The sequence below is a fragment of the Telmatherina bonti genome (assembly GCF_933228915.1).
Source record: "Telmatherina bonti genome assembly, chromosome: 15".
Lineage (NCBI taxonomy): Eukaryota > Metazoa > Chordata > Actinopteri > Atheriniformes > Telmatherinidae > Telmatherina > Telmatherina bonti.
The window spans coordinates 16,386,309-16,411,166 of NC_136613.1; the positions used below are offsets into that span (position 1 = coordinate 16,386,309).

The 24,858-nt window shown below is 37.6% G+C and overlaps 3 protein-coding genes across 4 annotated transcripts; 1 reads left to right on the forward strand and 2 right to left on the reverse strand.

The window, feature by feature from the left end:
• Positions 1 to 226: 226 nt before the first annotated feature.
• Positions 227 to 5,330, forward strand: LOC306766983 (gastrin-releasing peptide receptor-like; the record flags this gene model as incomplete). Its single annotated transcript, XM_079254856.1, has 3 exons — positions 227 to 642; positions 2,250 to 2,601; positions 5,016 to 5,330. The coding sequence occupies 3 exons, from the start codon at positions 227 to 229 to the stop codon at positions 5,328 to 5,330; spliced, it is 1,083 nt and encodes a 360-aa protein (XP_079110982.1).
• A 6,554-nt stretch (positions 5,331 to 11,884) lies between these two features.
• asb11 (ankyrin repeat and SOCS box containing 11) lies at positions 11,885 to 14,382 on the reverse strand (the record flags this gene model as incomplete). The annotated part of the gene is made up of 7 exons (XM_079254674.1): positions 11,885 to 12,009; positions 12,098 to 12,286; positions 12,806 to 12,940; positions 13,027 to 13,177; positions 13,736 to 13,843; positions 13,946 to 14,025; positions 14,286 to 14,382. 7 exons carry the CDS (start codon positions 14,380 to 14,382, stop codon positions 11,885 to 11,887), a joined length of 885 nt encoding a protein of 294 aa, XP_079110800.1.
• Positions 14,383 to 15,369: 987 nt separating this feature from the next.
• On the reverse strand, positions 15,370 to 23,091 carry piga (phosphatidylinositol glycan anchor biosynthesis, class A). 2 transcript variants are annotated; one of them, XM_079254841.1, is made up of 8 exons: positions 22,958 to 23,091; positions 22,111 to 22,146; positions 21,829 to 21,966; positions 21,137 to 21,407; positions 19,138 to 19,270; positions 18,700 to 18,832; positions 16,588 to 16,794; positions 15,370 to 15,876 (listed from the first exon to the last, which is right to left on the reverse strand). In XM_079254841.1, the coding sequence occupies exons 3-8, from the start codon at positions 21,928 to 21,930 to the stop codon at positions 15,589 to 15,591; spliced, it is 1,134 nt and encodes a 377-aa protein (XP_079110967.1). In that variant the 5' UTR covers positions 21,931 to 21,966; positions 22,111 to 22,146; positions 22,958 to 23,091; the 3' UTR covers positions 15,370 to 15,588. The 2 variants fall into 2 exon arrangements, with proteins under 2 accessions (XP_079110967.1, XP_079110968.1); XM_079254842.1 differs by having other exon boundaries at positions 21,493 to 21,966.
• Between the last annotated feature and the right edge of the window lie 1,767 nt (positions 23,092 to 24,858).

Below are 24,858 nucleotides of genomic sequence, written 5' to 3' on the forward strand. Positions count from 1 at the left end.
AATTCTGCTTGTATGCATATAAAGTTTTAATTGGGAAACAAAACCCATTTAAAACTACTTGATGTTTGTTCAATTTAGTTATTTCCTTTTAATTGATCTCCATCCTCAGATTTTAGCCTTGAAGTGACGCACGCGCGCGCCTGCACGAGTGCACATAGGCTATAAAAGAGCCAGAAAACGCGTCGGGATTTGACGGACGACTTGAGTTCTCTGTTTGTTGGCTGCAATGTCTCAGGAGGAACAGTTCCTTTTAACCCCAGAGGACAGCGGATTTTTAGCCCTCAATGGCTCCAGAGGAATCTGGGACCCCGCTGCAGAGCAGAACCTCTACAGCATCTGGCTCCCTGGCATCGGGATCGCAGCTGTTTATGGGCTCATCATCGTCGTGGGACTTGTCGGAAATGTAACTTTAATGAAAACATGTCTGTTTGTCAAGTCCATGCGCACGGTCCCGAACTTGTTCCTGTCCAGCCTGGCTCTGGGGGACGTGCTGCTGTTGGTGACCTGCGCCCCGGTGGACGCCAGCCGCTACCTGGTGGATGAGTGGCTGTTTGGTCGCGTGGGGTGCAAACTGATCCCGTTTATCCAGCTCACCTCGGTGGGAGTCTCCGTGTTCACTCTCACAGCGCTGTCTGCTGACCGGTACTTATCACACTGTTAGGCTGGGGTGCTTTCAAAGCTGTTTTCACTTCTGGGTTTATTTAATAAATAGTAATAAAACGTGACAAAAAATAATAATAAAAGGATTACAATGAAAATATATTATACTATTTATAAAGATGGAAATTATTGTTTACTTCATGGTGTGGCAGGTTCTTGAAGACTGGATCTCCATTTTTGATAATATGTTGTGAATGTTAAAAATAAAACTATCAGAAGACTATTCCTGTTATAATATAAGAAAGCTTTCAATATATATTTGAGTTTCTAGTAACCTGCCTGCTGCAGATGAACTTGGTCATCAGTGATGTATTTCTCTGATCATTTGTTCTGATATTTTTAATTATTTAAATGATTAGGAAATGCATTTATGAAAATCTATACATCTTAGTCACAATAGTATAAGTGAACCACAAGTTGAATGTGAAGCACTTTTTTAAAAATTATTATTATTTCTCAGTTTTGAAGTTTTAGAAAAATTAAACATATCCAGCTCAACTCTATTTAATTAAAACATCAGAACAATTTAAATAATTTAAGATTTGAATAGAAACTGTGTATTTGCTGAGTTAAACACCAACTTCAGTTTCACTTATTTACTGTATGATGGTCACATTGGTGCGGCCATAATTTACCAGTGCTACTCATCTGAATACTCTAAATCTTTTACACATCTTTTGCATTTTTTTAAATTCATCGGCACATCTTATGTCTAAAGAATTTATTCAATTGAAATGATTAAAAATGTTTAAAAATAGCATTAAAACAATCATAGGCCACTAAAGAACTATTTTTTTTTCTTTTAAAAAAATGGGGGCAGCTGTAGTCATGTTAAATAAGCTAATAAATGTTGGTAGGATTATTTATAAGTAATATTCACTATGTAAAATATAAAATCAATTTTTGTCAAGGTGAAAATATATGATTGTATTGAGTCCTAAAGAAAATTCAATGGGTAGCCAGATGATTATCTGCATTTCCCTTTCAGATTGTCAATATTTCCTCATTCCTTTTTACAGAATACTACATTTTAGTACAGACTTGCAAATGTACATCAATTATTCTTCTTTTCAAACCTTCAAGTTTGACAAACCGCTGTCTAAACTGACCTGCAGAGGTGTCTCTATCTTCTTCAGAGACAAACAGAAAGGTTATCGCTTGTAATGGAAAGAAATGCCTTAAAATGTCAGGAGCTTTCAGTATTTTATGCATCTTGACATGTTGTTGCTTTCAGAGTTAAAAGCATTTAATGACAAAGGAGAAGCAGAACTTTGCCTCATAGCTAAATCCAGCACTTTATCAGTATTTTCAGAGTGGGTTAGGCATTTAACATCAGTTCTGGGCAATCTGACCCTCAGCAAATTTAGCTGTTTCCTGCCATTTAGAGTTTTAATTTCCTCTGCTGTGCAGCTCAGAGAGAGAGGAGCTTTCAGAGCTGTCTTTCTCTCTGTAGAGTTTGCTCATATGAGTTAAAATCCATAATAACGTGATATTATATTCTTGTACAGTTCATTTTTCATAACATACAAAACAACTTGATGAGGTCTGCAGAGCTCCTTTTTATCTAGAAATCTTTCTTCCCCCTGCAGGTACAAAGCTATTGTCAAACCGCTGGACATTCAGAGGTCAAGCGCCACACTGAGCATCAGTTTACGTGCAGGGGCGATCTGGCTGCTCTCTGGGACTCTAGCCGTTCCTGAAGCTGTCTTCTCGGACCTTCACACATTCACCACCAGCTACACCAATGAGACGTTTGTGACCTGTGCACCTTACCCCCACGCTGGGGAGCTGCATCCAAAGATCCACTCCACCGCCTCCTTCCTCATCTTCTATGTCATCCCGCTCCTCATCATATCTGTTTACTACTGTTTCATTGCACGTAGTCTGGTTCAGAGCTCCGTGGACATCCCTGCAGAGGGACACCTGCATGTCCAGAAACAGGTGAGGCTCCGGACTTCACTGTTTATCTTATTTACTTTTGTGCTTCTTTATGAATGCTTTGGTCTCTGGGCCACCCTGCATGTTTTACAGGTTTGCTCCAGTTTAGCTTATCACTCTTCCGCAGCCAAATTATATTTTGCAATTATGGTCACTGACTCAGGGAACATGTGTACCATGGAGGACTTTGATAGGGGCACATCTCAGTGAATCTGAACATGTTCCAACTAAAGCAAAAGACTGACTCAACTCTTTTCTTTCCAGATAAGACTCTTGTACAATATATGCTCATTCCCAGCAGGCATCCCAGTTCTTCAGATGGCTCTACCCCTCCATTTTTTAAGTAGTCATGTTCCCCTTCAGCTACAATCTTTGAGTGGTTACATCACTTTTTATCTTTGATCTTTGTTAAAAAAAAAAAAAAAAAAAAAAGAAGACATTTCTAAAAAGCCACCTGGCTCTACAGATGAACCAATGAGAGGTCTGCGATTATATTCAAAGACTGGATCCAGAAGATTAAGCTATTTGTCTTGTTTGGTTTAAATAAAGTTAACAAAAGCTCACACATTCAGTTTTCTGCAGGCTAAAGTTGGAAAAGCATTGAGAGACAAGATAGCAAATTAAATTAAATTAATGAAAAATACTTTATTAATACCCAAAGGGAAATTCAGTATTGCAGTAGATAGTTCACTAGAGGAGGTCTTGTTCCAGCGGCTACTGGCTGCTGGCAGGAATGATCTTCTGTATCTTTCAGTCTTACAGCGGACCTGAAGAAGCCTGTCCTTGAACACACTTTATTTCTTCACTGTGTTGTGGAGAGGGTGTGAAGAATCCTCCATCATCTTCATCAGCTTGTGCAGCATTCTTCTTTGGACAATCAGCTCCAGCGGCTCCAGAGTTACTCCAAGCACAGAACCAGCTTTCATGATCAGTTTGTTGATTCAAACAGGACTTTCGATCAAAACAACCATGTTTGTAAGATGACCCATGAGGGTGAACTTATGAGCCTTTCCACACCAGAGAAGACCTCATCCTTGAGTCTTTTAATGGATGAAGGAAAGAGTGGATTCATCCATTTTCAACAATAACATGAGTTCAACATGCAGATAGAATTTTTTTTTTCATTTCTGGGTTGTTTTCAGTTATTAACACTATAGACTGAAAATATTTTACTCTATTGGGCAAGATATCATAACTATATGCTTAGAATTAAACACATCGTGGAGTGTTGGAGCAACTCCAAGTTTTCCTCAAGTTTATGTCTTTTATCCTTTGGTTGCCTGGCAACTTCTCATAACCAACAAGGAATTATTAAACAACAAGGTGTATTTTACAGATTCCAAAACTAAACAGATGAAAACAACTCATCTTCAACCAGGTGAAAAGCAGATTTTCATACATTTCTGCCGAGTCTGGCTCTTGTCTTTTTTTCCAGTATTTTTGCCAATCTAAGATGTTCTGCTATGAGTCTGGAAGTGGTCCACACTAACCCATAACGACCCAACCCATTAAAAATGTTAAGACCAGTCCAATTTGTTTAGTATGAGGTCTCTGTTGATCACTTTAACAAAATGTAAAATAAAAAAGAATCACATCTTTTTAGGAATTTAGAATTTATTACCATGTGAAATATACCAAAATCTTTTATAGCATAACTGTCTGTTTTCTGGTGTCCATTATGGGACAGAAAACAAAAATCCTGTTGTATTCCACAGGAGTTTGAGCAAAGTTGATACCATAAAGTGATGCCAGTTGTCTCAGAAACTATATATATCATATCTCATACTGGGTTCCTATTGGTTAAGCTGCCTCATATAAAATTTTATATCCAAAGCTTTGCATAACATGGTCAGAATATGTATCAATAACACCCTAGTAACATTACTCCTGTTTTGGCTTTTTACTCACTGTTTACTTCCTTTTATCCCCATAGATGTTCACTTTGAGGAATAGTTTCACACACAGACCTTACCAAGAAGTCTGTAGAAGTGAAAGGCACAGAGCTTTTGCACTGTAGCATAAGACAATGCAAATAAGACTGAGCCATAAATAATCATAATTAACATCAATATGGTAAGAATATGAGGTCAGGTTTGGCGTGAGGGTGCTGTTCATCTCTGTACAACTATATGCCAAAGAGAAAAGCAAAGACAATTGATCAAAATAACTATTATGTTTTTCAGAAAGTAGAGCATTTATTATACCAGTTTGCTTCATACATGTTCATGTTTAATGCTATAGGGCACCTAAGGAGATGTGCCTCATTACTGTTGCATCAATAAATCATACATTTGGGAAAGTCTAATCAGAGAATACAGCTTAGACTATCTTTAAGCAAGCGGATATTTGAGCACAGTATTAATATTAGCTGAATGAAAGATGAAGAATTTAATTTCTCTTTGATTATCTCTTGGCAGATCAAGTCCAGGAAGCGTCTGGCGAAGACTGTGCTGGTGTTTGTCGGCTTGTTTGCCATCTGCTGGCTCCCAAGTCATGTGATCTATTTGTACCGCTCCTACCATTACGACCGGGTGGACACATCACTGGGACACTTCATCGCCAGCGTGTGTGCTCGCATCTTGGCCTTCACCAACTCCTGCGTGAACCCGTTTGCTCTGTACCTGATGAGCAAAAGCTTCAGCAAACACTTCAAAAAGCAGCTGCTGTGCTGCAGTTCTCCCAGACATCTGACCAGTCAGAATAGCGCACATACAAATGTAACCACCGTCTGAAAAAATCTCAGTTTACACCAGTTCAACATCTGTGCTTAAGCAGGATTTACTTACTATTACTTTTTATGAACATGTTGGAAAATTGTGCTGAAGTCCATATTACCTGTCATCCATTGAACAAAATGTATTTGCTGTTGGTATAAACTGAAACAAGATATTTATCTCTGGTTGACACAAATCTCACCTGTTATTGCAGCTACGTACAAAGTTTTTAAACCACAAGCCATTTAGATGCCAGAACAAAGTCTCCTTTATGGTTTTATATAACCCTACTTTGTTTTTCAGCTGCCATTTGTTGTGTGAACAATATACACATCAGTCACACATTTGTTTTGTTGTGAGTTCTTAATCTGTGCAAGTGATTATTTAAAAAACATATCGCTGAGAAAAAGTCTTGCCTGACATTTCATAAGTTCAATGGCTATAAATTATGCAGACTGCACACAGTTCCCTTTTTGTGCTCTTCACTTGATGCACTATTACATCACACTGACATGTGGTCTTTTCAAAATGACAATGTTAAAAGAAGTTAAATAACACACAGTATCTATGTAGTAATGTGTAGTGTGAAGAAAGTTAATGCATTTGTTGGCTTTGCCTCTGTATACTGTGATTTGAGCAGCTACGTTTTGATTCATAATAAACGGTTTTAAAGACAAACATCATGAATATACAGTATTCCTTCAGGTGGTTTTAACAGAGTTGCAATGGTTTTCATTTCTGATTGTGAATCAATCAAAGTCTAATTTAAGAAGAAAAAAAAGAGCCTAATCAAAAATTTCCCAAATACAAAATTTATACAGTTATAAAGATCTATACAATCGTTATAAGACACTAAAATGTCAAACCTGATGCAGGAGTGGATATCAGTCCAGAGTTAAGGCTAATATTCAAAATGTTTAGGAGGTTTGAGGATCTGTATTTTCCTTTCAGTTTCTTTTTTTTTTTTTTTTTTTTTTTTTTTTGCACAGGTCACCCCTAACATCTGACTGGACCCCCAGGTGCCACCCAAATATAAGCAATTTAAAAAAAATCTAGTAGATAAATAAATAAATCCATCCATTTTCTTATTCCTATAAAGGGTTGTGGGGAAACTGGAGCCTATCCCCGCATTCATTGGGCAAGAGGCACGATACACCCTGGACAGGTCATAAGTCCATCCTAATAAATAGTCGGTATGAAAAAGCAATTACCAGTAACAAAAAATAAATAAATGAATAAAACAAAATTAAACTCAGACGCCCATTGTCAAATGAATGCATACTATATGCTATTTGTTGTTCATATTATACATCATCAACACCATGTTTATGACCAGTGGTGAAGTGGTCCCTCGAGAAGTAGGTATACTCTCAATTTTTCACACTTGTTCTAAAAACAAGAAAAAAGTAGCCCACAAAAAAGCAGTTTTGGAAAAAGTGGCATAAGACTACTCTATTTAGTTTACCCCCAAAATGTATCAGTTTATGTTCCACAATTTCTTCTCTTTGGTTTCAGGGAAGATCTTTATTGTGTCTCTGTTCAGCCAGATGATGTAGCTGATGGCTAACTGCACCAGTGTAGCATGGGTAACCTTAGCTAAGCTGCTGGGTGATGTAGGTACATATGTAGGGACATTTGTAATTGTAAAAGCAGCATCACAGGGGGTTTAGAAGTGGGTATACTTAATGCTGACTGAAAAAGAAGTGGGTATACTTGCTTATACCCTGTACTACAAAACTGTTCTTGACCATACTGCAGCCTTCTTACAGCATCTCACCAACTGCATATGTGAATCCCCTATCTTTACAAAACCTTTTATGAAGAGGACATAAATGCAATAAAACAAACAGATGTAATGACTGAGCAAAATTAAACAGCCAATAAACCTGAAAAAGCACTGATAAAATTTGTCATTTGGCTAAAAACAAGTCATATTGTTATCAAATCTGTGGAAGAGGATTAAACACACAATACAAAAAAGTCTTGAGTAAGAACCTGCTTTTCCACAGTTTGCTATACTTTTAACATCAGATGACCACTTTAGTTGTAATGATCAGTTTATTATTTAAAATGTAGACCCTTTTTACGTGTGCCAGACTTTTACTTATTCTAGACCAGGGCGGGGAAGTCCAGAGAGCTGCAGTTCTGCAGAAAGAACTGAAAAGACATTGGATCCCTTCATGTGAATCAGGCATTTCACATATTTTTCTCTTGAGTTTCTACCTTTCCTCTGAGACAAGCATGTCCAGCTCTGGTCCTCAAAAGCTGCTTTCTTTCAGGTTTTAGATTAATCTACCCCACCACTCCCAATCGTAACTAACTGGTTGTTCTCAACCGATCGTTGTCAAGAGCCGTCCAAGCATGTTCCCCCATCGATCCAAGTTAGTCCCAGAAATGCTCAACAAGTTTCTTCTGTTTTCTAGTAATATGCTTCAGGCTGTAGTCTTGCCTGATCCAAACATGACAACATTTGTCTGCTTTCATGAGTGATCTCCTAGCTCACACTAAGACAATCTCTTTTGCTCAGCAATGTTCCCATTGGAGAAAATGAACTCTCTCAGTTGTAGTTTTTCAAAAAATTGAGGAAAGGAGCTTTGACACATTTTATTCAGTATATTTTGTGTGTTGCATTAAATTTTACTACTACAAATCCCCATAGTGTAGGTGAGATCTGAACATTTTTCCCAACAATAATTAGGGAAAATGTATAGGGATTTGTAGCTTGTTGATGTCTTGTCTGACTAAAGTGCTTTTTTCTGATCACAGTGTTTAAATATGGCAAAATCCATAAACTGTTAAAACTGAGGACCTGCCTCCCACCTGATAATTTCTTCCCCAACTTCCCTGCAACCCTGAATTAGACTATGCAGTATAGAAAATGGGTGGATGGAAAATCCAGGAATTCTGGTTTGTTTTCTATGCTTTCTATGTTTAAAATTGACACAGGTAGCTCGGCCTTTTGGCCACACTTTGATGCATAAATCTTAAAGTCTTCTCGTCTTGTTTCACAGTTCAAAAGACTGACAGACCTGCCAACTATATGACTTAATCGAGATTCGGACACACACTATCAACGCTGAGACCGTAGGCAAGTGTGTGCCTTACAGGAACCTAAAAAGTTACATGAAGATTTTTTTTATTCAGAATTAATTCCAAATTATATAATTCCGAATTAAAGTATTCTTCTTCAGGTTTACATGAAAATGGTAGGCCTACTTCTGAATTGAGGTTTACATGGAAAACACATTTAGATCTGGGGATTGGGAAGGGCTTCCTGCTTCTAGTCTTTTCTGATATAACATGGAAAACTACATAATAAGTACCGTTTTCGCTTTGATCCTGATAATTTTGAAGTACCAGCTAGCCACAAGCATACTACTTGACTTTTTTCTGCAGCTGATGAGGAGAAGGAAGATAAAGCACTGGAATTGGGAGGCAGAAAACGGCTCATCATGGGCGCCACTACGGCTGGACAAGGTAGCGAGCATGCGCAGAAAGTCTGGAATTAACATAAAGCTTGTTACATACTCCACAAGAAGCAAGAACTGAATTCTTGTTCTCGAGGCTGCAAGAACAATAAAAAATTAGTTTTCGTCAGGTTCATAAATACTCCCCGAGAAGTACGTCTGCACCGGGGAGGGTCACTGCGGGGGGGCGATGTCTACTTTATGTGTAATGAACCCCGTTGTTACCTCCGCCGAGGAGGTTATGTTTTCCCCAGCGTCTTTGTGCTCAAGATAACTCAAAAAGTTAGACAGATTTTGATTTTTTTTAAAAATTCAAGAGTTGTTGGAAATGTGAAAATGAAGAACTGCTTAAATTTTGGTGGTGATCCGGATCACCGTTTGGATCCAGGAAATTTTAAAAAAGGATTCTTTAATATTGTGCTTGGCGGAGGTTTCCGCTCTCCGAGAGCTTTTCTAGTTTCATATTTAACGAGCAACTTCGTCCGCGGCAAGGCGGGTTGTGCACGCGGCTGCGTCCGAGTGTTTTACCACATGTGAAAATGTTCATACTTTCTCACCACGTTGATCAGCTGTTTTATCAAGCAGCAACTCCGCTTCATGCTTTTCTTATTAACCACGCCCACCTCAAATGTCCGACCAATCACACGGTAGAAGAACGTGTCGAGAACTGTCTTCAAACACGTCCTCGAGAAAAAAAAAAAAAAAAAAAAGGCGTCATTTTCTTCTCGGGCCTCAAGAGTAAGAAAAAAGTTCTCGCTTCTCTTGGAGTATGTAACAAGCATAAATATTTACGGTACATGATAGAGGAGTTAATCAATTCAAATATGAAATTAGATTAAATTAGTTACTTACTTCAGAATTAGGTGTACATGGTCAGTTTTCTCTTTAAAGCGGATTTAACTTTTATTCGGAATTAAATAGGAGTTAAAAATCCCATTTAAACGTTGCCAAAATGTGTATTATAGATTATAGAAGTTTTGGACCTATTTTGTCAGAAAAATATGTTGGATATCTGTATCGTTCTGCAAAATAAAACTTCATTCAACATGCCCCTTGTTTTTCTTCTTAACGTTGCCTTTTCATGTTAAAACCTCACCTATGAAGACTTGATGAAAAAACATATAAAGCCTTCAGCTGGATCGATTCATCTCTGAGGAAAGACTTTCCTCTGGATGCTTGTCTGACCCCTTTTTTCCAGAGTGGCACATCTGAATGAAGCTATAAAAAAAAAACGGAGGTGTTAAATATTTTAAGGAGTGAAAACAAAATGTGTTAAACGATTAGACCTTCTCTCTGTAACCTGCATCCTCCAAGTAACCTCGCCGTGAACTATGTGAAACACCTTCAGAAGCATTTTGTAAAAGATGCAGACACAAGCGAAGCACTTCTTCCACATATTACATCAAATAACAAAGGATGAGCTCAATAAAATAGATGATACATGTACACACAAATGCAATTAAACAGAAAATCTCTGCATGTTTCTTTTCTTGTTGGCTGGGGTTTTCTATTTAGCTGAATCTCCTTCAATTTAGATCTACTCAAAAACATTTTTCAGATCTCTGCAGAGGTGACCTTTCAAGGTGACATTTGGAAATTAATTCCCCTTGAGGAACACCAGCAACTGAACACAACCCACCCTTTCACCCCTGTTAGAGCCTGTATTCTTGTTGCATTTTTCCTGGAATAGATAGTCTGGTTGTTTGTTTTTCTTTTTCTTTCTTCTCTGTGACATAAAACTGTTTGTCACCTCGGGTATACTGGCCTTAAACTACAGATAATCTTTTTGAATAGGAAGCATCAAACAGTTGCTTTTGTTGCCAAAAGACCTTTTTTAAGAGGATAAAATCAACATTGTGATGCTCTATATTGTTTAAAATAAATTAATCACTATTTGTATTTGATTTATTGGTTTTCAAGTATTTCCACTCCATCGCAGGGCCACACACAGAGAGACGAACAACCACACTCACGCTCACACTCACTCCTAGGGGCAATTCAGAGTGACCAATTAACCTATCATGCATGTCTTTGGATGGTGGGAGGAAGCTGGAGTACCCGGAGAGAACCCACGCATACACGGGGATATGCGTGGGTTCGCATATCCCCGTGTATATATATATATATATATATATATATATATATATATATATATATATATATATATATATATATATATATATACATATATATATATAGCTATGAATAGAAAATGCTTAAGGTCAGCAATTGCTGTGCTAAACTCATTAAGATGACTGAAACACATCCATGACTTTACTTACTTAGAGAAAATGCTACAAAGAGAGAATACAAAAAACTACAAACAGAAATTTGAATGGTTTCAAAACATTAAAAAAAACCTTAAAAGAATAAAAGAAAACAATAAAGCTCATTAAAAACATAGTGGTACCAGTTTATTTTGAATGAGTTAGGGCATTTAAACTTTTGGCTTATGCTCCTAGCAAAGGTAACATGACTTAAAGAAGACAATAGTTCAAGAACATATGAGTCAGCACGTAAAAACAAAAATATCAGGAAGACTAACATATTTACTCTACATAGACAAAGATTTACAAATGTCTAAATCCTGCTCTAAGGAGTAATTAATGAACGTTTACATTGCTAACTATGTAACTCAGCCTCTGGGAGCAACAAAAATGTAATAAACTCCTTTCTTTCTGAATTGAAAAACTGTTGTTTTTTTCCATTTCAAGCTTTGTAGTCTTCAGTTCCAGCAGATGTCGATTCGAGTGACATTCACACAGCTCCCTGCGGATCAACAAAAGGTTTTATACAACCACAACACTTGTGTTTCTGTGTGTGTGTGAGGGGTGCTGAACTGTGGTGGAAGTGGCTGCATTCTGTTTTAAAGAGTATTGTAAAATGAAAGATTTACAGGCCTTGAATAAAAAGCTCCATTTAATGGATGACACACTGTTCAAATGTTCGTTTGAGTGAAACCTAAGAGCCAAAATAAACTACGTGAAAAGCAACAGCCATATCAAACAGATGAAAATCCATTCTTTGAAAGTGGAGATTTTTTCACTTACAAGTTGGTAACAAAGATAAAAATGCTCTGGTTAAACCAGTGCAGGCACACATATCTCACTGATAGAGAAGGAAGTCCTTGATACTGTGGGGGAGGCAAAGGCTGGAGGCTCTGTGCAGTCGACTACTTCCGAGACTTTGACGAATACAGAAACGACACAGCTGAGACAGAGAATGAGGGCCTGTGCAAAAGAGGAGATAAAACAGTAAAAGCTAAATGTTTAGGGACGATTTAGCTGTCTGGCACGTTTGTGGATGTGAGTTACACACCTCTTTTCAGTAGTGTGAATCTAATGGCACTGTTCGGCATCGACAGATCCAGAGGAGACCTCCCTTCTGCGTTCCTCCAAGACCTGTCTGCTCCAAAGTCAAGCAGAAGTTCTACCACCTTTAGTCCTCCGCTCTGAACAGCAGCGTGTAAAGGACTGTCATGCCCACGTCCCATGCGAACATTTGCACCTGCACATACATGAAAACAGTCATAGTTTAAACAAAAGCACACAGAAATACAAGCTGAACTAATCACCAAAACCACTCCTTTTTCTTCACCAGCTGCCTGCTTCTTTGGCTAAAGAATTTAAACTAGTTACTTATTAGGGAGGGGAAATAGCAGAACAATGAAAATGTTTTGATTTACAGCCGCACATCCAGTAAAAAGAGAATAGCTGTTTAATATGTGTTCTTGTGGACTGTGAAAGCCTGCATGCTGTTTCCATGGAAAAAATTTTGTCATTATTATTTAAGGTCAAAATAACAAAACGCATTACTAAAAGAACCCCCTGAAGGCACTTGTGAGGCTGTGACAGAGTGACAGGCTGTGTCTGTTAAGCTTACAAAATGCTTTTCAGTGCTTTTGTGTATCTCGCACAAGTGTGTGTTGAATATGTACAAACTGGTAAAAATCCAATTCACATATTTAAAACAAACTATTTAGGGAAAATAAATGATTCTTCTTGACATTGTATCGCATGTTATTACCTGAAAGTAGGAGTGCCTCTACACAGGTTGCAGCCTGGGCCCGGCAAGCAGAATACAGCGGTGTCCCTGCCTCTGGCAGCTCCACGTCAACAGGAGCTCCATTAGACAGCAGCAGTTCCAGACACACTCTGTGACCTGGTGAAGACACAACACTGCATCACAACCTGTGCTGAAACAAGTCACGGCTTGACATTCTTACTTTTTTTTTGGGCACAAATTACCCTTTTTTGCAGCTTCGTGGAGTGGTGAAGCCACTGGGTTAATGGTGAGGACAGAGGCACCATGCTGTAAGAGGAGCTTGACACAAGCTGCGCTTCCACTGCTGCAGGAGTTGAAGAGAGGTGTGGCGCCATCTGTCGATACTGCTTTTGGCTGGGAAATAATATGACAATTGTTTTTGTTTATCAAAAATGAAAGTTCACTGGATACATGTACAACAAATAACTGTAAGAACAATAGATACTGACATACAGAAACTTCACACTTGGAAAACTGCTTTTCAAAATAATGCAGTCTTGTTTTTTTCCTTATCTGCCATGTATTTAAATCCAATTTTCCTGAAATTCTGGCAAAATGTAAATCATACTATATAGCAAATAGTGTCAATTTGAGATTTAGATTTAGATAAAATAGTTCAGTGATGGTCATTGATCAACATTTGTTTAGTGTTTTTAAAAAAAAAAAAAAAAATTTCAATTGGCTTTAGTGTTTTTCTTTCTTTGAGATGAACTAGTTGATCATTTCCAGAGAAATGAATAATTAAATGTATTAATCTTTTTTTACTCTCAGTACAACTACTGAAACAAATGTTTTGGCTTTTAACTGTCTAACATAACACATGTTTAGTCCAAATTGTCATACATCTAGATGGGGAGCCTCTTATTAGCATTGCAAATCAGTTTTACTGGTTAAAACATGATCCAAGCTTACATTTGCACCATTGTCCAAAAGGAACTTTGCACAGGCAGAATGACCACCAAGACAAGCTTCATGTAGAGGTGACACTCTGTCCATGGTAAGTGTGTTTACATGGAAGCCCTGCAAAAGTAGTAAGTGGACGACACCATCAATGTTTAGTTACATCACATGTAATTGAAGAAAGATGATTGAAAAAAAAAAAAAGAAAATTCATCATTTTGCCTGAGCAGTGAGAGTCCTGACTAGGAGGAGTCTTCCCTGGAAGGCAGCTTCATGGAGAGGAGTTCTGTCTGACCACGAATCTGAGACACAAAGAATCAGAAACTTCTGGACTCGCAGAAAACAGACACATATCTGACCAATGCAGCTCTGTGTCTATTGTACTGTTTCTATGTAATTTTTCAGCGTTATCCCCGATCCCTGACCTTTAGCAGAGAACCAACTGAATATTATGCACGCTTAGTTTTTTCAGACTTTTAATCCACATGTAATCCCGTTGCTTCTCGCTTTTTCTTATAATGCAACAGCTTTTCTAAATGATCATGAAGACAAATAAACTCACCAGCCATCAACCAGTTACATGCCAGACCATCATACATGCTCGAAGAGTTCTGCCATGGCTGGGACCACAAAGAGACATCTGCTTGAATGGCAGCCATCCTCGAGGTGAAACAGCAGCAGATTCAACTTGTTTAGGATACACAAACTTGAAGATGGCCTTCCAGTCCTTCTTATCTGGATCTTTGGTCACCTCCCCCACATTACCACCTCCCACTCCTCCTTGTCCCTGTCCATGGGCACAGACTACTTCTTTTGTATAACAATAGAAACTGGAATGGCTCTGTATTGATAGTTTGAATCAGTTTTGCATGTGAACAAATGTGGTGGTACAGGCTGGAGTGAGTTTATACAATGTTGGCATTTGGGATAAAAACATTTGTAGGTTCACCACATGATGCAATGAGAAAAACTGTGACCAACTTACCATGGCCATGTCAGCCTAAATGAATAATGGATTATCATACAATATTAAGCAGAAATTCAGTAAAACCATAAAAAATGCCCCCCAAAAAAGCAGCTGTCTCTATGTGTAAACACACGGATACCAAATGATTTGCACTTTTTACTGTTGTAAATCAACTTGAAAAACAGGTTCTGCTGCAGACACGATGCAACCCTGCAATCCAATACAATGCAAGTCTCTCAGGTTGGCGTTAAAAAACCAATCCATCACACCTTCCTTATTTTCAGCCTCTATTTTTTTTATCTAACACTCCTCCTTCCTTAAAGCCATTTTCAGCATGAAACTGATTCTATCAACAACCAACTTGTTTTCTTGCTAAAAAAAAATCTCTTAAAGTATAAAAAGGGATTAAGTATAGTAAAATAAAAAAATAAATGTAAGTATAAAAAACAAAGACATGCAAATGCATTTTTATATTTGCAATTACACTTTATTTTCTACATTTGTTTTCATAAAAGTCATGACTCCCAGGTGGCACATAAATATGTCAAAATAATATTTTAAAAAAAGTTTAAACAATGGAGTGGCATTCAAAGAAAACTTTGTTCAAAGTCAGACAGCGAGGTCAACCAATAAGTTAAGATACTGCAGTTTTGTTCCTAGCTACATTGCCGTTGGCCATCCTGTTTAATCCTTATGTTCAGTGCAATGTGTTGAGTATAAAACAAGAAAAAGTGCATCTTAACTCTGAAGAGATAGTCCAGATAAAATGCTTTCACACAAGGTCCTTTTAGATAAGTACATGTAAACAGTGCTGGGGGTTACCATGACGACAAGCAGCCGCATTTGGTCATATTCAAAATGCTGTCTCAGCATCTGGAGTTGAAGCAGAAGTATGGAGTCATTTATGTGATGCTGCCGTTTCTGTTGCTCGCTTTGTGGCACGTTTTGGATGAGCATAATTTTTGCTGCCTATTTCACTTCTCCACAGTCTGTTCGGGCCGGTGGCATCAACGGCAACATCCATGACCTGATCTGGCACCAACCACTGTAGGACGAGTAGGAAAAGAAAGTCTAACACAGCGAAAAAAGCAAATATGGAGCCAGCCACGGGCCCACAGTAAGCCCTCAGCCTCAGTATCCGCCTGTCCAGAGGAAGAACCTCCTCTCCTGCCACTCGATCATACACCTGCAAGACAAAAACAGAATTAGCTTCAATCACCTTGTCAGGTTTGAGATCACACAAAGGGACAGTATGCCGAAAAAAATTAGATGTTTCTAACCACATTAACTTTAGGAACCTGATAACATTAGTAAAATGATCAGATTAGTGTCATGATAACACCCTGAGCTTGTTTACCTTTTCAAAACAGCTTCCTTCTGACAGCTGTGACAAAACTGGTTTTGCTCTAAGACTGTAGTTTCTGTTTACATTTCATGACAGTTTCAAAGATTATTAAAACAGATAATGTTTCCCCCAATTTTTCCCCAACACAAATAAACCCACCAAACCCCAAAAACATAGCTTCAAAAGCTAGAGGATGTTAGTTTTTTTTTCCAGTCAGAATTAAGGTCGTAGAAAAGTGCAGCACACCAAAGAACTGAAAAAGAAAAAAACTACTTCAATACCCACCTCCAGGAAGATCTGAGGGCCAGAATGTCAATCAATAAAATGAATATGTTTTTTATAAAGAGCTGAAGTGCGCAACACGTCTTTAGTTACTCTTTTATCATTTTTTATTAGAAACATAATTTCATAATACACTATAAAGATTGTGCATTAAATTAGGGTCTCTTGTGTTGCTCAGACGGATGTAAAAAAAAGTGCTTGATTGAATGTTGCTAATAAATACAGCATATTGCACCAAAATCATGAAAGGGCATATTTGAGTAAACCAACTTTTTCAGTCCTCTCTGCAACATTTTTCCAGGTGTAGAGGTTTCTCACACGTGCGTGGATGGAGGAAGGAGAGGACACCGAGCCAGACCGCTGCCGGGCAATGACTGTTTCCAAACCAGCACATAATGACCTAACAGTCGGTTCACACAGGGTGATCAAGTCCTCAGGTAGAACCTCAGGAATGCCACCCACACGAGTGCTAACCACCTTAAGAAAAAACAAAAAACAAAAACACAAATAATATTGAGAAAGTGAGGTGGTTAGGGGGATTAATTTCATGGAATTTAACCACCAAAGCAGAGAAGTAATCTCCAGTCAAGTAGAACATTAATGCCATCAGCAAGGTGACTGACAACTGCTCACAATGCTAAATGAAAACCAGATAATTGATCACAATGCTTTAAAAATCTGTATTTACAGCTAAAAATGTTTAGTATAGAGATATAGAAATATGTTCATGAAGCAAATATTAATAATTATGAAAATATATACAAAAACCTTTAAAACCCAATGCACAAGAAAACATGTTGATAAAATTGATTTTCTTTGTAGTTTTGTCACATTTTATGTCACACACTAACAGGCAAAGTCAAAAGGGCTTCCAACCTCTGAGAAGTATTGCTTATATGTTGGGAAACTAAAAAACATTTTGTGGCATTGAACTGTTTTGTGGTGGACTGACCCTAATCCACTTGCCCGCATCGCTTTCTAGCTGACCCATTATGCTCTCTACAAAAAAAAAAAAAACTTATTCATGCCCAGAACACTTACACACTCACAATCAACACATTATCAATTGACTGACTGGATAAATGCATAAATGTAATAGACTGTAAATCTATTTTTCCATCAAAAAGTGACGACTTTAAAACAATTTGTGAGAAGTTTTTTCTTTTTTTTTTTTTATTAATGTTGTGAGCACTGATGTGTAAATGCAATGTTTTTTTTTTTAAATAAAAAGGAAAGAAAATTGCATTTTGTGGTGTAAACAGGCTTACTGCGACATAAAAAAAAAATCTTGTATTTTACTAATCTAGTCCACTGTAGGTCAACTAAAACTTTAGTTTTACTTTTAAAACTGACTTTTTATTCACCCTGCCTGTAAATACATAATATGAAACTCTTGCAATACAGTACCATAAAGTTTAGGAGTCTGGGACAACATATTTTTTGCAACAAGAAGTACTAGGAAACTATCTTTCCACATAACTTCTACTTTTGTGATATAAACACTGCAAAAATGTCTGTCCGAAAGAAAACACAACCCTTATTGTGTCAGATAAACTCTTGAAGTAAAAATATTTTTTCCAGTTATATCAGAATGAAAACAGACCAACATTTACTAATGAGGGTTTCTCCCCCTGCGGCCACACTCATTCTACACCAAACACTTGCGTTTGGATCAAATTTCAGATGTTGATAAATGGTTCTCATTTCATGGCCCTTTTCTGTCGTTATGGCTCTTTCAGTGCCACAATTCATCCACAGATGGGGGCCATCTCCCCCTTTGCATATTTTCCTTTTGTGCAGAGTTTTCTAAGCAGTGAAATGAGAGGAGTTAGTGTAAACAGCCCCCAGAAAGCACAAAGTCACATCCAATCTGTCATAAGAGCACTTCAAGTCATTCCTGCTCAGTTATCTGATCAACGACAAATGTTGAGATATGCACCTTTTTTGTGGTTGTATTGACATTACTAAGAAGCTTATCTTTGTGCCGGCTTGTTCTTATGTACCAACAGCAAATTCTAGACACGTTTATTTTGCATTGTGATGCGACATCAATCCAACTTATGACCAGCGCGCTTTCTAACAGCTAATAAATCTAACACATGCAATAATGTAACAAGGTGAGGCAGCGTTTCTATTGCTGCGTAAACACACCTTAAACCGTGAAAAAAGAGATTTCATTGTTGTCAGTAGTGTGAACAATGAAATCAGTGAACAATACTGTGAAGATTATAATGCATAAATTTTCCCTTTAATTCAGCCGCACACCCAGAAATTATAACGCTTACAATGAAAAATGCTAAATGACTCTCTGGTCTATGTATTACTTCCAACTGATATCCTGGTAATTCCACAACCTTTACTTGTGTAAGAGTAAAATCAGACCTGTAGTCCGCAACTGGCTCCCTCTACGATGGCCATACAGAAGGCCTCAGTCAGTGATGTGTTGAGGAAGATGTGACCCTGAACCAAAACGCTGCGCACATCTTTATGCTCCAGAGCCCCGAGCAGACGCACCCTGCACAGATCCAACAATAACATTTCACCCATATCTACAGTAATAGCATCTTTACATGCAAAGATCACCATCAAAGGACAAACTCAGCTAATTTCATCACAGCTATATGTGATGAGAATATATTCCAAACAATGTTTTAGTCAACTTTCTTCCCATGAAATGTCCCAGTTAAAATAGTACTGAAAGTGAAGTCATTCAAAAGCATTTTATCAACACCTGTCTTAATGACATGTTATTTTAGAAATTATGTTCTGCCAGAGGAAAAACAGTTCTCCACTTCTCTAATTACCAGCATTCAACAGTACCTGTCATGCAGTTGGTATTTCTCTCTCACTTCCTCCAGCACAATTCTCTTAGGTCCTTCTCCGCCAATCAGAAAATGTAGATCAGGATGTTTGTGGCAAAGTTCTGGGATTATTCCACCAAGAAGATCAATTCCTGAGCAGATAGTGAGACCATTAACCAGTGAGGTTACAGTTAAAGCAATGTAAATGTTTATTCACAAGGAGATCCTTTGAGGACGATATACATTAACATGACTGATAACTGAAAGATGTGTTAACTACAGTGCTGTGACAAAGTATTTTCCACCTTCCTGATTAACTATTTAGAAAATTCGTCACACTGTAAGTGTCAGACAAACACACAAATTTTCATATAAAACAAACAAGACTAACCTGAGTAAATATAAAAAGCAGTTTTGAAATGGTGATTTTATTTATAAAGATAAAAAACTCTCTAAGCCACACTAGAGGATTTCCAGCATGAACTACACGTTTAAAGTCACTTAACAATTTCACTTAGATTCAACTCTGTACTTGGACTCAGCCACTCCAAAACCTTTTGTGTTTTTGAGGCCATTTAGAGGTGGACTAGCTGGTGTGTTTGGGGTTGTTGTTCTGTTGCATAACCAAAGTGTGCTCAGCTGATGGCCAAATATTGTCCACCGAGATTTTCTGGCAGACAGACCAACTAATGGCTCCATCAATCACAACAAGTCTTCCAGGTCCTGAAGCAGCAATGCAGCCCCAGACCATCACACTACCACCACCACGTTTGACAGCATTTTATCAAATGCTTTTATTTTAACGCCATACGTAACAGGACACATACTTTCCAAAAAGTACAGCTTTTGTCTAGTCAGTTCAAACAATATGTTTTCCAAAAGTCTTGGGGATCATCAAGAAGCCTTAGAATTCTTCAATGGATCCCATTTTTTCCCCAGTCTCTTTCTTATTGTTGAATAATAAACACTGAGCTCGACTGAGGCCTGAAATGCTTTAGATGTTGTTATAGATTCTTTTGTGACCTCCTAAATGAGTCTTTGTTGTGCTCTTGGAGTAATTTTGGAAGGTCTTCTAGGAAGGTTTGCCACTGTTCCAAGTTTTTATCAGTTTGTGGATAATGGCTCTGACTGTGGTTTGCTGGAGTCCTAAAGCCTTAGAAATGGATATGTAAACCATTCCAGACTGATAAATTTCAATCACTTTGTTTTTCACTTCGTCTTGAACTTCGTTGGATTGCGGCGTGATGCGTTTCTTCTCACAGCCGGCTTCACTTTCTCACACAGGTTCTATTCAAGTGATTTCTTAATCAAAGAAGTCTGGCGGTTGTTAGGCCTGGCTGTTTCCAAAAAATGTGGTTAATCACAGTTAACTCATGACTTTACAAGGAGAGAGAGGTGTGTTGCGAGGGGGTGTAGTGTACTTTTTCACATAGGATCATGTAGGTTTGGAAAACTTCTTTCTTTCAATAAACAAAAAACAAGATTTAAAAACTGCATTTTGTATTTACTCGTGTTATTTTTGTCTAATATTAAAATCTGCGCAATGATATGAAACACATAAGTTTAAAAAATTTGAAAAATGGTAAGAAATTCGAAAAGAGGCAAAAACTTTTTACAGCACTGTATGTAAGAGGAAGTGCTACATTTTGTTCTCAAAACTAGAACAGTTTCCTGAGTACCACAAAAACGACTGAGGTTACAAGTACACACTTTCAATGGAAAGCAGAAATGGAAAAAAGTAACCATTAACTATTTGGCTGGTGATTGTATATGGAAAGCCAATTTAGCCGGCTGTGCGTCAAAACACCTACAAAATGCACCCCCTGAGCGCACACCCAATATGATGTGAATGCGCTCTGAGTGCCCACCCTGAAGACGCCCTGACACACGCCACAGTCCCGACAGATAAGCTAAAATGCTCCAAAACGCACACAGCCCTCTGCTGCAACAATGCCTGGCAGCCAGTGAGTTAATGTTAAAATATACGTCAGATAATATGCATCACAAAAACGTTGTACCTTTACGGTAGACGAGGCGGCTGATGACAACTACTGTGATCCTGTCATCTTGGCGCTGGCAAGGGTTGGGGGTGAAATCTGTGGGATCGACAGCATTGGGAATAACAGACACAATCTCTGGGTTGAGAGCTGCACGAAGAACTGTGTTCTCTTTGCTGGTGTACGACACACACACAATGTGGTTGGTGTCACACAGTGACACAGTCAGAAGCTTGTTGGTCAGGACGGAGCTGACGTCAGCAAAGCCAAAGAGAGAGTGGTCAGTGAAAACCTGGAAATGAAAAGGCTTTTTAGGTTTATAAAAACAGTGACGTTTTAATGGCTATAAATATACCTAATGATCCTGAGTCACATACTGTGTTTAGGCCCATTGTCTTGGCGTGGAACAGAGCATCGTGGGCCATGGCGGAAAACGAGCTGTGAGCATGCACTACAGTGATGCGCTCCCTGACAAACACACAGCGTAGCAGTGGAAGACTGTGGAAGCAAGTGGTAGCTGTGGACTGGTTGTACATCACTTGCAGGGACAGGTAGTAGACCTTCAGTCCATTGATCAAATACCTAATGCCCTTCCTCTTGCCATAGGCATGGGTGACAATGACCACTTTATGTCCCTTTTCAATCAGACACTGGGATAATTGATAAATATGACTTTCCACTCCTCCCATATTTGGATAAAAAAAGTCAGATACCATACAGATGTTATGTTTCCTGCTGCACACCCCAGCAGTGTCCCCAGAGTCTCTCTGAGATGAAGAAGTATTCAAAGCTGCTGGTTTTCTTCGCTGACCCATTTTGCAGTCCTCCTGTGGCTGGGCACTTGTGCGGCACTGAAACAATTAATTAACACAAAGATTAGTATTTTGACATGAACTAACTAAGAAAAATAAATATTTTTAATAAATAAAAATTTAATAAAATAAAAACACAGTGATGAAACAGCCAAACATAACAAGTATGAAATAATCTCTCACCTAGTAACTTCTGCTCCAGCCCCTCACAACCCTAAACTGGAATAAGGGATACAGAAAACAGATGAATGGACAGAGAAAGTGGATGAGTAAATGAGCATAAAATAATAATTATGTCAATCTAGTCAAATTAGTAACATTTTCACTTATTGCCTTATGTAAAGATAAATAGTAATCTTGTACTATTCATATACATGCATACCTGTACCCTGAGCATGGCAAACAACACAGTGTCTTTACAGATAACAAAACATCTTTGAGTGGTAACTGTTCAGGCGTGATCAAATCAAACTTTATTTTTGAAGTACTTTTCCTACAATAAAATGTAACACAAAGTACTTTAAAACACAACGAAGGATACAAAGAATACAAGTGATACTTTCGTGAAGACTTGGCAAGCATGCCAAGCTTACAGAGCAAAATCTGAAAATACACCTGAGCGCATCCTTACTTTGTTGGCAACATTTACACTTGTATATCTGGTCTAAATATATTTCTGAATGGTTCACAATTGCTTTAAAATCTCAGACTTCAGTAACCCTGCTGTTGTTGTTTCCACTTGGTTCCTGTCACATCTTTCCATTGCATACTGAATCCCCACTGCTGCTTCCGTATTTTCTAAAGTGGACTTTGTCTTCATGTTTAATTTGATCTAACAGTGCAGGTCACTCATTGGCATTAACCAAAGAATTTTATTTGACATAATTCATGGTTCATGGTATCAAACATCTCGGCTACATTTCCACTTGTCTGTTTCATTACACATGAGTGTATAAAGGCTAATTGACATTTTTAACGCACTTCATGAGAATTACAGCAAACCCCGTTTCCACGTTGAAAACTGTCTTACCGTGGACACAAATGTCAAGTTCAACCCCAGCTTGTAAAAACATAAACAACTATGTTATCGGTATGCTCTCATTTCGACTCGCTAGCCCTGAGCTAGCTAGTCATCAGCCTCCACAACTTCCGGGTGATTCCTTTACGTCAGACGTATTGATGACGCACCAACTGAAGTCGTCATTTACTTGACGTAGGTCTACGTGCATCATAAAGATACATATAATCATTCTTAGTTTAAAAAAAAAAAAACATTCAAATGTTTTCAGTCTAAATTCACCTGTTAAAAAGAGGTTTGAGATATGACGAGGTGAATTAGAGGATTTTTAAGTTAATATCATTTACAATGCTCTTAAACATTTGGTTAGTGATTTACTGTTACTATTCAGTGTTTTTATAAATGAGGGTTAGCTAAATATTTTTCTGAACTAAACAACTTTGTTAGAATTTGCAGTTTAATACAGTTAATCCAGGTTAAAAATCTACAATAGTAGAGAGAATTACTTTAATGATATCTTAAGTCTCTAAACTCCAGCTATAATCCATTTGTCACAAGTCATCATTTTAATTCCTGTAAAACTATCCCAAATTTACAAATATTTGATATATCTAAAGATTACATTTTACAAAAAAAGAGAGAGAGAAATCAATTTCTGAGACACCATAAATCTGGTGATAATCTTAATAGTTGACATCAGTGATTACATAATCACATGTTACTTTTGGTATGGATAGTTGAATCCGCATATTTGGAACGTGTCATTATGTGGACATCTGAAAGATGTGAGTATTAACTTGAAAGTACACATGTAAAATGGAAGGTTTTTCCTTAGGACAGTAAGAATAGCTGTTTCCCCAATAATTGTGAAGGTGGAAAAGTGGATGTGAAAGCCACGTACACATGACTGACATACTTTTTCTTTTTTATCAATTTTAAGCATGCCATCAATGCTCATTTCAACGAGGAATAATTGAATTATGGATATTAGTAATACATTGCCAATCTGTTTAAATATGTAAACTTTGAACTACCTACTGAATGGAATATATTTTTTTCCACAAAAGCATTTTCTGAACAATTCAGAACAAACAAAAAACAAAGTATAAAAGACTGTAAACAGAAATAAGACTGCAGTAAACCAGTTTTTTGTGTTCAAGTTAGAGTTAAAACTTGCTGATGTTTCTGCATCGTGAAACTGTTGTTGAAATCTTGACAAAAACTGAAATGTCTGACCAGATTTCTGTTAACATAGTGTAACGGTGATAATCATGTTTAGAATACTTGTTTCATTTCCAATATTGTACGTTTGTGTTCCCTTTGTAATTAGCTAATAATTAGGAATTTTAAGTTTCATATATCGCAGAGTTAAAGAAGTTTAAAGTATTTGTCCTTTTATTTTGGTATACCTAAAATTATTTCCTGTTGGGCTGCTCTCGTGAGAACTTGACAATAAGCGTGAGCATGCACCTGCAGAAAAGATGCTGCAGGGTGAAAGATTTGTACTGGGACATATCTGAAGGACTGAATAGTTCCCTCGCAAGGAGCATGCAGCCAATGAGGTATTTGTTTGTTTGCTTATATTTTACTTTAGTAAAACGTTATTTACTGGCTGTGCATGTTGTTTATATGTCAAATTGACACTCTGTTTATTATTTCTTTAATATTTTTGTTCACTTTTCACAGGGCCATTTGTGGAGAAGTCTACAAATAAACCAGTAGCAAGTAAGCCCCTTGTGTCTGCTTCTGCTTCTAGGGAATTACACATAGTGCTGTTTTCAGATTTTCTGTTCCTACAAAAAAAAAGGGAAAATGGTAGAGCACAAAATGACACAAGGAGTTCGTGACACTAAACAAAAATATAATCAAAGTTCTTAAACAATTCTATGAATTTTATTTTCCACACTTTGACA